The sequence below is a fragment of the Electrophorus electricus genome, chromosome 7, assembly GCF_013358815.1.
Source record: "Electrophorus electricus isolate fEleEle1 chromosome 7, fEleEle1.pri, whole genome shotgun sequence".
Lineage (NCBI taxonomy): Eukaryota > Metazoa > Chordata > Actinopteri > Gymnotiformes > Gymnotidae > Electrophorus > Electrophorus electricus.
Genome location: NC_049541.1, coordinates 11,985,296 through 11,998,640, shown reverse-complemented (window position 1 = coordinate 11,998,640; position 13,345 = coordinate 11,985,296). Strand labels below are relative to the sequence as shown.

The 13,345-nt window shown below is 37.3% G+C and overlaps 1 protein-coding gene across 1 annotated transcript; it reads left to right on the top strand.

Annotated features, from left to right (window-relative positions):
• Positions 1-2,540: 2,540 nt before the first annotated feature.
• Positions 2,541-11,574, top strand: LOC113584004 (acyl-coenzyme A thioesterase 1-like). Its single transcript, XM_027020682.2, has 11 exons — positions 2,541-2,610; positions 2,799-3,001; positions 3,289-3,388; positions 3,940-4,130; positions 5,331-5,494; positions 5,898-6,017; positions 6,165-6,247; positions 8,064-8,154; positions 8,359-8,439; positions 10,576-10,717; positions 11,067-11,574. Exons 1-11 carry the CDS (start codon positions 2,588-2,590, stop codon positions 11,186-11,188), a joined length of 1,320 nt encoding a protein of 439 aa, XP_026876483.2. The 5' UTR covers positions 2,541-2,587; the 3' UTR covers positions 11,189-11,574.
• The last annotated feature ends 1,771 nt before the right edge of the window (positions 11,575-13,345 follow it).

The window sequence follows — 13,345 nt, the reverse complement described above, 5'->3', positions numbered from 1 at the left end:
CCAGTAACTTTGAAACATTAGAACATTAATTATTTTGATATATTGCATTAATAGTGGTGTATTTACATTTGGCAGCTGATCTGTTATTGCAGGCCATAAATAAAATTAAATATAGCCTATCCTACATTTCTGCCGTCTTTTTGCCAGTCAGTGTAGTGTTAAGGCTTGATTATTTCAATTTTGCAGCTCATCCATCAAAGCTGGTAACAACCACATGCAATCTTTCCTTGACTGACAGGAAGTACCTGACCACAGAGTCCTCTGAGTCCAAGCACTCAGGCAGCATCAGTTCCACCACAGCAGGTGAAACAAGCCCTTCTGTCCTTTTGCCATTCAGCCTGAAGTACAGGAAAACTAACAGTGACCTAACTCATTATTAATTTAATGATAATTCATGGGATTGGTTGAAAATTCAACATGACTCATATCCCACTTTCACAAGTAATGTGAGTGTAGGATCCCAGTAAGGTGATTTCTTTTTTAATCTCTTTTCCTCATATAGTAACTGTATGAGTAGGGCTAAAGTAGAAAGTATGTATTCATGATTTTAGGATGATAGTGTGTGTGTGTGTGTGTGTGTGTGTGTGTGTGTGTGTGTGTGTGTGTGTGTGCATGCACATGCGTACACGTGCATGCAGTATGTGTTTTTTAAAATTAATTCTATTAAGTGTTCATTTACCAAAAATATTTTCCACATTAATCCACTTTTATCCACTGATTATGGCGGATAGATAACACGTTATGTTGGTGCTGTTGGAGGAGCTATAGATACAGTACATGAAACTCACTTGTTAAGGCTTATGGCAATTCAGCCAATTGCAGAAAAATGTGAAATTAAAATTTTGCTTCACTTAGTTTGACGATATAATAGGATATAGAAATGGGTAAGATTATGTACTACGTTATCTTCTTAAATATTCAAAACGAATGGCACTGATATTGGGAGTGTATTCTAAAAAAATGAGATCTACGTTCTGAATATTTACTCACATACTGTTGGCTGAATTGGAGAAGCGAACGTGTAGCCCATTGCTGCCAGCATCTAACAGCCTACATAGCGTGTAATATTATCATTTCTAATTCGATCAATTAACTGGAACGTTTGAAGCTAAACTATCGGAACATAGTTCCGATTTTTCTTTTATAGACCTCTCTTCACCTTATACTGATGAGCATGCGGTATAGACGTGAAATATCTGTTACAATGAAATTACTTCAGAATGTTATTGCAAAGAGGAGAGGCGCTGTTTCTCCTTTAACATTTGAATTTAGCCATCTTTCTAGCATGGTATTTTGAAAATCGCATTTAAAATGCATTGTCCTTGAGTGCAAATGCATATTAGGCGAATAACATTTTAATGATCATTTTAACACATTTGTCGCATGATCATATGAAACATGTTAATTCTAATTGGGAAATACATTCAATTTTAATAAAGCTGAATGAAATATCAAAAGAGGTCCACCAAATTGCAAATGTAAATAGAATTTGGAATTTTAATTTTGTGCTCAAACTTAAATGTATGAGTGGAATATTTAGATTCAATTTTAGGATTAAATTGCCATTTTGCGTGTTACATTTTCATTTTGGTACTGATATGCTTCCATATTCTCGAACTTCAACATTAAGTTGTAAAGTATAGCTAACTTCACCCAGCAGGTCATAGTTTGCAATGGTCTCATGCTCGGACATTGTACCCACAGCACTATTCTAAGGAAAGCCAAAGTAGTCAAATACTCCTCAAACGAAACTCGTTTTATTTGTAAAACATTTGTAAAGCGTTTAGGACGCTTTTATGATGCAAAATACGGCGTTATCTTTCTCTACGCCATAAAATATGCTGCAAAAACCATCAAAACGCCATATTATTTATACTGAAACGTTTAAAATGCCATTTGATAGTATGATAATGAGCTCCACCTATTGGGTTTGATAGACAATAGACGTGAACTTTCTTCACCCAATCACTCAAGAACAAGGTCAGACCAGACCAGTTCACTACAGATCTTAATCGTCTGAAGAACCCTTGCTCAAATTTGTTTACTTTTGGGATTTAAATGTGTTCATTCACTCAAGAATTTATTTAGTCATACACTTATTAGCTAGTTAGGTTAGCTAGCTGGCGAGAAGTTTAGTAGACCATGGTCACTACTGCTATGTCTACTAAACTTCTAGCTATCTAGTTAGCTAGTTAACTAAACTAGTTAGCCAACTGCCTATTTAAAGTACTTGCCCATTTAAATTGCCCATTTAAAGTACGATGTCCGAAGTATCTATCCATTGTCACTACTGCCAGGTCTACTAAACTTCTAGCCAAAACTTCTTTTTACGGCGTTTCAACTGACATATTAACGGCGTAAAATATGGCGTTTTTAATGTTTTTTGCAGTCTATTTTACGGCGTAGTGAAAAATAAGGCCGCATTTTGTGTCGTAAAAACATCCAAAACGCCGCTTTTTTCGGCGTTTTACAAATAAAACGCTTTTCGTTTGAAGCGAATTTTGATCACTTTGGCTTTCCATACTATGCAATTTGTCTCAGTGGGATCACTCGCGTTAGGAAGGAGGCACGGGTGGAACTGCCACATATGAAAATGTTGTCTGCAAAGAGGTATGAGTAGAAGTTCTTCATTTTCCTGAGCGCACTTCATGTGTATACAGCTGCACACCGCGCATACATGGTTGTCTAGACCTTTTGTGATTCTGGTAGATTGGTGAATTGTTTTTGGAAGTAGCTGGCTGTACAGAAACATGACCTAAGAAACAAATTCCCAGAACGTCTCGCTTTTCTCTTCTAAGGTTGTTGAGCAACGTGGTCCCAGCATGTCCACTGCTTTCGATTAAGCCGAAGCGAGGACTTGTAGACGAGAAGCTTGAGATCGTCGTGAGGTATTTAAGACCAAAACATGACGTAACACTTCACTCTGTGCATCAGTCAGAGGATAAAGATTTTTGGGAAGCCTTCGGACATTATGTCAGCGACGACAACGGCACCGTGACCGGTGAATATTTACACTTTAGTAGTAAACATTTTCGCTACATATAGTGACAATAAATGACATACTTGGCTATATAGCCAGCTAAACACGTCTTTTAGTTTGTAAAAAAAACAGCTGGTTTAAATTGTCTAAAAATGAAGAAAACGGATATAAACGTTAAGTTGTTTTGGGGCATTGATATATAGCGGTTGTCAGAAATAACTGGATGAATGACTGCTGCGTGTGAATTACGTTTATGATTAGGATTGAGTACATTTCTGACTTTTTGTATGACGCATGTGTGCACGCAGTGGCAAAGGACGCCAGTCTGAGCGGCACCTATGTAGGTGTGGAGGCCATGGGACTGATGTGGAGTCTTCGGCCAGTGCCAGGGAGTCGAGCAGGACTGAGGTCTTCTACACTGCACTACACCTACAATACCAGTCAAACGTTTGAACACACTTTTTAATATTTTCGATATTTTAGAAAAACAGTGAAGGTTTCAAGACTATGAAATAACACAGATGTGATTATGCTGTGGTAAAAATGAGTATTGACACTCTCTGTAAAGTCTTGGTAATCTGTATGATATTTGTCTTCAAGAAATTCTCTCACATACTGAGTACTTGTAGGGTGAGGGACTGAAGTACTGAACGAACATTATTTGCTCAGTGTGCAATTCAAATGTCATTTTTATTTGACATTATTTTTAATGTTATACTGAATATTTTATTTTGCAAGTCAATTCGTATGTACACTATTATCTTTCATTATTTATTTTTAACTGTCTTGGAAACAAATTTATGCCTAAAACATTATGTACTGTATGTATAAGAGAAGTGCAGAGTGTCAGTGGTCTATACAGTGTTTATAGGTTATCTGATCGCTTTTATAGCCTACTTTTCTTTCTCTCTTTTCTCACCCTCTCCTTCATTCATTCATTTACGCTCTGTGTAATTTAGGTTACGGAAGAAAGATGTCCTGTTGCCACTCGTCTTCCACATTTCTGTGCATGATGGACATGTTTCGCAGGGTTTTACCCAGCTCACACCATTAGTGAGCCTCGTCATAGAGCGATGGTACATGGCTCCAGGTGTACAAAGATTTGATATCCAAGAGGGAGATGTTCGAGGAACTTTGTTCATACCTCCAGGTACAAACACAAACATTACTGTAAGCGTCGGTGCCAGGCCGAGGCACCCTCCGGCCACCAGAGGGTGGGCTAGACCTATATAAGCCCAGTGACCCAGTCACTCAGTGCTGGATCTTTGCCAAAGTTCTGAGCCGAGCTCCTAGCTGGTAACTTTGGGTATTGAAGTCTGTGAGACCTGGTGCTACACCTTACTTAGGTGCTGCGAGGTTGTCCATGTTTTTACACGTCCCCTCTCCAGTTTCCCCCCTCAAATCTGTCTTTCTCCGAAGGTTCCCCTTTGCATTACAGTTCCTCCCTGTTTTCTGGTTTTGTTTGGGAAGTTTTAATTTGGTTTTCCCCAGTGCATTGGGGCTGCCACTTTTCCCCTGGCGTCCTTGGTTCTAACTTTTTCCCACGCTCGGCGTGGTATTTAGTTTTTTCTCTAGTTTTGTCGTCCTCCATTCATTTCAAGGGCGATATACGCGAAGATTGTGTTATAGCTGCTGCAGTCCAGAGGGGCTTCGTTTGCCTCGCAGCAAAGTGGCCAGGGTTCATTTCCCACCTTTGGTTATTTACTTTTCTTGTTTTCCCGGTTCTATGATCTAACTGTTTCACACATGGGTCCATCACCCTTAGAGCATGGTTGCTCACCCACTAGGTTGTTGGTGTAATCACCTATCTGACCTGGGTTTAAGAGCACATTTGCAAATGCTTTGAACTTTGTGAACATGTTAAAAATTGTTGACCCTTTAATTTCACAATTGATATATATTGCAAACATCATTTTCCATAAAACTAAAACTGTTAGGTTAAATCACATTGTCATGGGTAATTTGAGAGTATTTGAATCTATAATGCGTGATCCATTTAAGAGTCATAGCACTTTTATACACCAAGGCTGAAAGTAATTGGGGAAATTAGCATAATCTTAAATAAATTTGTTCTATTTTGAATTTGGGAGGAAACATTCTACACTGCTTGTTGTTGCTTCCACTTGGCACATGGACTGACCAGCGTTCATTTGGGAAAGTTTGCACAGCCATAAATTAAAAGGAGGAGTACTAATAATCTAATGAGCATGGTTGACATCTGTCTGTCCAAGAATCCCAGCCAACGATACCAGTAAATCAGAACGATACATGTTGGCACAAGCAGAGAGAATCAGAATCGTGTGTGTGTGTGTGTGTGTGTGTCTGTGTGTGTGTGTGTGTGTATCTCCAGGCCCTGGCCCATTCCCTGGTGTGCTGGATATGTGGGGAGGGGGTGGTGGACTGGTGGAGTATCGAGCCGCCCTCCTGGCATCACATGGCTTTGCTTCGATGGCGCTGGAGTATCTGTCTCCAAGCAATTTAAAAAAAGTACAGGTTAATGTCAATTACTTTGAGGTAATTCCCCTTGTTCTCATTCCTTCACTTAAATGTCCATGCCTGCACTACAGGCTAAAATGTATAGAAGCAAGATGTGATTTTCTGGGCTGATAATAATTAGTCTTACTTGGACATGCTTTAAAAATATTGTCAGCACTAATCATGTAGGAGAATTCTGTTGTTCTGAAAACAAACTCTGCCTGTTAGGAACATAGAGCTCGCAACTAATTCAACAAACCTGTGTTGAGTGTTATTTATTCATATTGGGTGCTGTAGTGCTCTGTGGTATTCTGTTTGTGTAGATTTATATTTGCCCCCTAAGGGAAACAAATGAACACTGCCATTTTTCACATTTGTTATTTGGCATGAATTTTAAGTTTGGCTTTTTGTGTGTGTGTGTGTGTGTGTGTGTGTGTTGTAGACAGCATATCAGATCCTGCAGAATCATGCCATGGTGCAGAGGGACAGATTGGCATTGCTCGGTCTGTCGTTTGGTAGTTCTGTCACCTTCTTTATGGCTGCCTACTCCAAAATCATTCAGGTGAGTTTCCATTAAACAGACACATGTTTCTTTTTTCATGTTTTTGTTCTTCATGCACTGCCACCAAATAACAATACATAATACAAATACTGAGACACAAATTATAATACATTTTATTTGTGTGTATGTGTGCGCTTGTGTTTATAGCCCCAATGTTGTGTCTGTGTCAGTGGTTGTCATATTCCAGTCATCAAATCATCTGTGGAAGAAACCTTTGATGACTTAAACAAGTAAGCACTCAGGTTATGTCATATTATTATGGGATATATTTAAACAATAGAACATGAGGTGTTAATGCCATCAGCTCATGTCTCCAAGCACAGCTATGTTTTTATTTGTGGGAACACATGACCTCAGTTTTCTATTTCGTTTATACAACAGTTCTACAAAATAAAGCAAAAAGCTTCAGACTAATCTCTTAGTTTTAAATATGTTTTAATATTGGCAGTTCGTTCCACCAAAAGAAGTTCCACAACAAACAACTTGTTGCTATGCAGCAGTAACAAATGCCTGATGGTCTTCTTTGCCTAATTACTTTACCTTTGAAAAGGTATTCACATTCATTGCAGCTAACAGGAAAAAGACCAGGAAGGAAAAAATAAAAACACCTCTAAAGCAAACATTCCAACACCTATTTCAGCTCAAGATGGGGTAGCTGATCAGATGAATCAGGTTTATTTATATAGCTGGAAAACTACAAAAATGGTAGCAGGACAGATGCACTAGCTTATACCTGTATGCCAAAAGGCAAATAGACAAAAAATATATCACAAATGACTAAAAGCAAAGCTTAAGCAGAAAATGAAAGTTGGTGATTCATCTCTTCTTCCATAAATAAAGCCATTAAGGTCATGACCTCATCTGTAAATAAACACAACTAATTGGATACCGTTTCCCTCCCTGCAGCCAATTGTAACATTTTCTTGAAACAGGGCTTAAAGGAGAAATATTTTTTGTGTTTATTCTTCACATTTTGAAACAGCCATTGTACTGACACCTAGGGGCCTGGATACCACCTCCATGTAGGGTAGCCACACTATGGAGCATTAAGTTGTATATGTGGTGACTACAAAGCAATGTGGTTTTTCATTTCATGTAAGCTGTACTTTATAGAAAAGTAAAAATAATAAATAATCATTTTCTTGAAGCAGACCAGAAATTGGTTCTCTGGACCTGTCCTGGGCTTGAAAACTGCTTTCACAATAGAGGAAGCTTTTAAAAGAAAAGAGAAATTTTCTCGACACAGCAACATGGCCAGAAAGATTACAGTGATGGTAACCGAATTCATCCTTTTGAATGACTAGTCTATCGCTGTGGTAGAAAATACATGTTATCGTCGTCTTTTGGAGCCACATGGAGCCACACTCTAACCTCTTGACACTACACAGTCCTTGATTCACAGATATTCAGTCATCGAGCATATACACTACATTGACTTTAATAACTGTAATGTACCTGTAGTGTGCACTGGCAACAGTATTATCTAGGAAAATACAAGTATCAGATTGAGACCTAATATTGGAAGACACTCAAAATTAAATGACTCGGCTCAGGATCAAGGGCAAAAAAACTTGACCAGGACATGCCTAAAAAGAAGTCAAGAAATATTTAAATGTTATCTTATTAAAATCATCCACTGTATTTTTTGTTTGTATTTTAATTTCCCATTTTGTATATGCACAAAACAACTAAGGGTTGGGTCCATAAAGTCATTACTTAGCAACACATCAGTGGCTGATGCACTTTTGGTGTGGAAAAATCTGCATTATCATCACAAATACCAGCATGGTTAGAACACTTCTCAACCAATCAGTTTAGGAGGGCAGAAATCACTGCTGAATAATATGACATCATTATTATTATATTAAGACATATTATCATTATAACATTGCACTCTACTGTCTGTGGGCAACAACAGACCATTTATGTTAAAACATTTAGATACTCATAAGTTGTTATTGGTGGTGTACAATTGTGTTGTAGAGGTAGAAGTCCTAAATACATGATTTGTGCATGCATTTGTAATTACATTTTTTAATGTTTTAGATATATTAGTAAAATTCGGATAGAGAACAATCAGCTCATCTGGAGAGACGTTATCCTGCCCATCCCAACAGATCCCACCTTGAAAGTGGATGTAAGATGTATAATAATTATATTGCATATTTATAGATCCTTTAAAAATTATTACAATCGTCTCTTTAATCTGTGCTTCGGCGTAGTTTGTTTTATTGTAGAATATTATCAAAGACAATATGTGTATGAGATTTTGTGTGTTTGTTAATAGGTTTGAATGTATGTGTATGTGTTTGCCCATAATGAAGTATTTTATAACAAGCAGGTTGGCCAGATAACGTGTCCGGTCCTGTTAGTGGTCGGTGGTGATGATCAGAACTGGCCCACTCTGGAGTCTGCTGAAGATGTAAGATCACACGTGTGATCCCTATAACCTATACGGCAAAAGAATATATTCTTTTACTTGATATAGCAATATAGAGAAATCATTGCCACATTACCATTATAATACACATTTACCCAATTTTGAACAAAACAAATTGTGGGTCCCATTTGGAATCAGTAAAGAATGCATTCCATAACCAAATATGTGGTTTTCATATCCGAGTAGCCTATTACCCAGAATGACATATATGAGTTATGCTAGACTGCATTTGAACCCATTTACTAAGACATTGACATTAAGAATCAAGAAAGTGACAAATCAAACTTGGATTTTCTCAGTGTCATGCCAATTAGATAGGAGGCCACCTTGTGTCTTTTGTTAACCTGCCTAGCTAGCTAGCTACCACATAGATACACTAAGAACCCTCACAAAGACACATTACAATAATAGGAATCAATCCTTATGTCAGTAATTGGGTCACAATTATTCTTTTAGGTAGGTTGGCAATAAACTATCAGCTTAGTATACAATCACTTTATTAGAAACACTTTGTAAATCTGCCATTAAAGTCTGTAGCCCTTCTGTTGCCATTCAGAATTTGTGCCATCCTCTAGCCCTTTCTGCTCAGCTGTTGACCATAGAAGTCCTGTTGGCTGGCTATTTTTCCATAACGGACCAGTCTTAACTCAGCACTGACACTGTTCTATAAATCCCCCCACAACACTGCTGTGCCTGGTAAACTTGAAGCAGCACAACAACCACTACTGTGCCATTTCCATGTCAATGTATGAATGGCACATGACCCAAATAATATCAGTTCAGCAATTAACCTGTGATAAGAAGCTAAGAGCATTTGAACATTGTAGGGGGTAGCTGGAAAAATGTCTCTGACAAGTTTGGCCAAGTGTATCTGTTTAAAAACTATAACTGTTTAAAATACATTTATAAAATAAAGTGGTGAGGGGGGCTGTATATTTTAAATATTCGAGATTTAAATATTGGTAAAATTCTGCAAAAACATAAAACATCCACATTTCAAAGTTCATGTGCAAAATCACAACTCAAAACTTTTCTGCAAGCAGCTAGAATGAACCAAATTGGTTTAGACCATTAAAAAGGTTATTCAAAATAAGCAGTAGGCAGAGCTTTAGAAAGCTATGCACTTTCTCAGTACATTTTATGTGCACTACATGGATGCTGTTTAATTGTGGATTTGTCTTTTCTTTCAATCATTCTTTTTATATGCTTTTATTGTCTTTGAAAACTACTTGGCAAGCTAGCTATCTTCTTTATTTACTTGTTGGGTGTATGTAATCAAGGTGTTGTGCAGCTAATCTAACATGAACTGCTAAGATGGCAACTTGATAGTTTACTGGCAGACTTAATGTTATGCAGTGTCTGAGAGAGGGGCATTTTTTGTATAAGTTTCTTTAAACATCCATGCCTCATAGCATAGTTGCAACTGGCACATGCAGCCATGTAATCGTTTCCATGGTGATAATTTTCAGTCCAAGCAGGATGCTGAATGATATATAAATGCTCTGCTGAATCTGAGGCGGGTATTAACGTGGAATTATGATCCCGGTATAAGAGTGGTATTTCTGCTCATGTACTTGGAAATTATTTTAGCTGCACTAACAGTATGTCATAACTTTGTAAATGTTTGGTTTTGTTGTACATGAGTGTTTATGTTGTAGTTAAATTCTAAAGCACAACTGCTTCTCCTCTGCTGACTATTGCAATATGTTCTTACACACTGCAGGGAGTCACTGTGAGGTGAACATGCAGTCATTGAAAATTTCCATCCCTTGCTTGTTAACCAGTCATTTTAATCTCCACTCACTGACTGATATGCACAGCTGCCTTCAGAACAGTTTTGAGTTGTGACTTTACATATGAGTCATTTCACATCTAGAAAATGTAGATTGAAATGTTTAAATACAAAGGTGAGACCTGGGTTGCTTCTTTATCCTCATACATACATTTCTGGTGTTAATGAGTATGTAGATATGAGGTGATGTTTGAGGGCTTGTGGATATGTACTGATTGACTAACCAGACCACATAAACCCTTAATAAACTGATCTTGATATAACATACGGTTAGGGTTACATTAGGCATCCTCTCATAACTGTAACTCATGGTCCATTTCCCTTAGATACAACAGATAATGGAAAAGGCAGGAAATCGTCACCTGCTCCAAGTCCTCATCTACCCCAGTGCAGGTCACCTAATTGAGCCGCCATACTCACCACACCACCGGGCCACAAACTTCATAGTGCAAGAAGGAAAAAATAAAGGTATACATACACATTTTTTAATATTACACTTGTACTCTGATATTCAAAATTGTTGTAAAGTACACAGTTTCCAGAGAAACAGGACGTTTTGGACAGGTTTTCACTTTGCTTGCACAGCTTATGAAGGACCTCTGACCAAAACGTTCTGTTTCCCTGTAAACTCTGTCCATTTTACTACAGTTTTTAATATCTATATCTCTACATCTCTTACTACAGTACACTGAAGTTACTCATCTAAACGCTTCTCCGTGTGCGTTCATGTGCGTGTGCGTGTGTGTGCGTGTGTGTGATCACACGCGCACACACACAAATCTTGCTTTCTGATTTGTGTGTGTGTGTGTGATCATAGTGGTCCTGCTCTGGGGGGGACAGGCCAAACCACATGCAGATGCCCAAGAGGACTCATGGGAAAAAATTCTGGCCTTTCTACAGCAACACCTGTATCATGCAACTCCACAGGCGAAACTGTAGTGGTGCAGTGTTTGTATGGAAGAGTATTTGAATATAGAAAATCTCTCAAATCATTTTAGAAGGAGAAATTATAGTATGATACCTGTGATTTTTCAGTATTACTATTTTTGGAATACTTCTGCTCTTCTTCTTAGTTTTGTAAAGCCCAAATTAAAAACTTAAAACTGGTTTATTCACTACAAAATAAGATTTATACACCATGGCCTGTATCATTACATGAATGAAGGTTTGTTTTGGGAAAATCACTAATAATTGCATTATAAATTGTGATAATTCACACGCAACTCCTTGTTAATACCTTGCTATGTAGATTAACATTTTGAATAATCTGAATTCATATGTTGGTCTAACAATGTGATAAATTAAAGTAAAGGTTCCAGGAAGTACCAAGAGACTTCTTAGTTTTTTTGGTTCAGTGTTATTAAGACTAATAATTCAGTAATAAAGGAATGTTCCAATTTCTAAAATTGTAAACACATGTACAATCCCACACATCTGCCCCGTGTCTCGCTGCATCCTCATCTACATCAGCAGTGAAGGTGTATCATATGGCCACAGAAACAAGAACCTGAAAGAGGACTTCAGTGACATCTGGTACAGATGACTTAATAATGTGTGCATGTGCATGTTCCTATATGTGTTTTATGTGGTTTTGTTAGTGTTGTGGGGAACAAGACTGCTTCTCCTATGTAGGATTGGGATTCAGTCCCTGTCTGGGCAAGTGCTCTATGCTGTACCAATAAGATTCTTTAGGCCAGATTTCTATGGTTGCCTACCTCTGTAACATGACTGAAAATTGCAAGTTGCTCTGGATAAGAGCGCCTGCCAGGCATGTTTGTAAATGCTTGTGTTGCTGTGTGTCTCAGATAGGCTGATGCTGATATTGCATGTGTGATGCACTCCTTTTTACCTATGACATGGCAAATTGGTTTTACAACAACACAATTGCTGCAGCAACAGGGACCCCCCCCCCCCCCATTTTATTCCACTGTGAGGACCATGGAAAAGAAGGAGGGACCTATGACCAGAGCCAATAGGACTGTACTTTCATCACCAAGTACCTTGACTGACAGGAAGTACCTGACCACAGAGCCCCTAGTCCAAGCACTCAGGCAGCATCCGTTCCATCACAGCAGGTGAAACAAGCCCTTCTGTCCTTTTGACATTCAGTCTGAACTACAGGAAAACTAATAGTGACCTAACTCATTATTAATTTAATGATAATTCATGGGATTAGTTGAATATTCAACAAATATTTCTGACTTAAAAATCTCTTAAAAATCTCTTTTCCTCATATAGTAACATGGGCACATAGTAACATGTATGACATGGACATTTGTACATGAAACATGAAGCCAATTGAAGAAAAAAAAAATTAAAATATTCCTTTATGTAGTTTGACCATATAAAAGGCTATAGAAATTACACATTTCAGAACAGAGAGATGGTGTTAAAACAGCATTAAACCTGCTGGCTTCATTCAAATTCACACTGTTGTCACATTATCATTAAACTGACATATTTCAGTTCACTTTTATATTTTTTTTCTTTTAGGGTTCAATCATCTTTCAAATGAATAGCTAGGAGTAATATTAGCAAACTGGGAAAAAGCCTAATAATGTGTAGTGTCATTTTCCTGCCAGGAGTCAAGAGCATATTTTTTTAAAATGCGAGAGCATGATTCTATGGCAAGCCATTTCAGCTTTTATTCCTATTTTTCTCGATATCATGAATTCTAGTTATACATGTGAAAATGTAATTTTCACTAGTAAAAATTAAATTCTTGATGTCAAAAATTAATTAATTTTTCACTAGTACAATTTACATTTCTACTAGTAAAAATAGAATTTTTACTAGTAAGAATCTAATTATTACATTTATTAGTGGAAATTATACTATTTATATCAATACTTCAATATTTACTAGTAAAAAATGTATTTTTTACTTGTAAGAATAATGTAAAGTAGAAACATTTTCTACTAGTAAAACTTTAATTATTACATCTATTAATGTTATTTAGCTTGATTTGCATGTGGATACAAAGGTGCAGCTAATTTACTTTGGGCTTTTCTTAAAGAGACAACACCAAGTATTGTCTGTTCTCAAAAAAAAAAGCACAGCTGCAATTAAACACATTTTACAGCAAAAGAAAGTGTC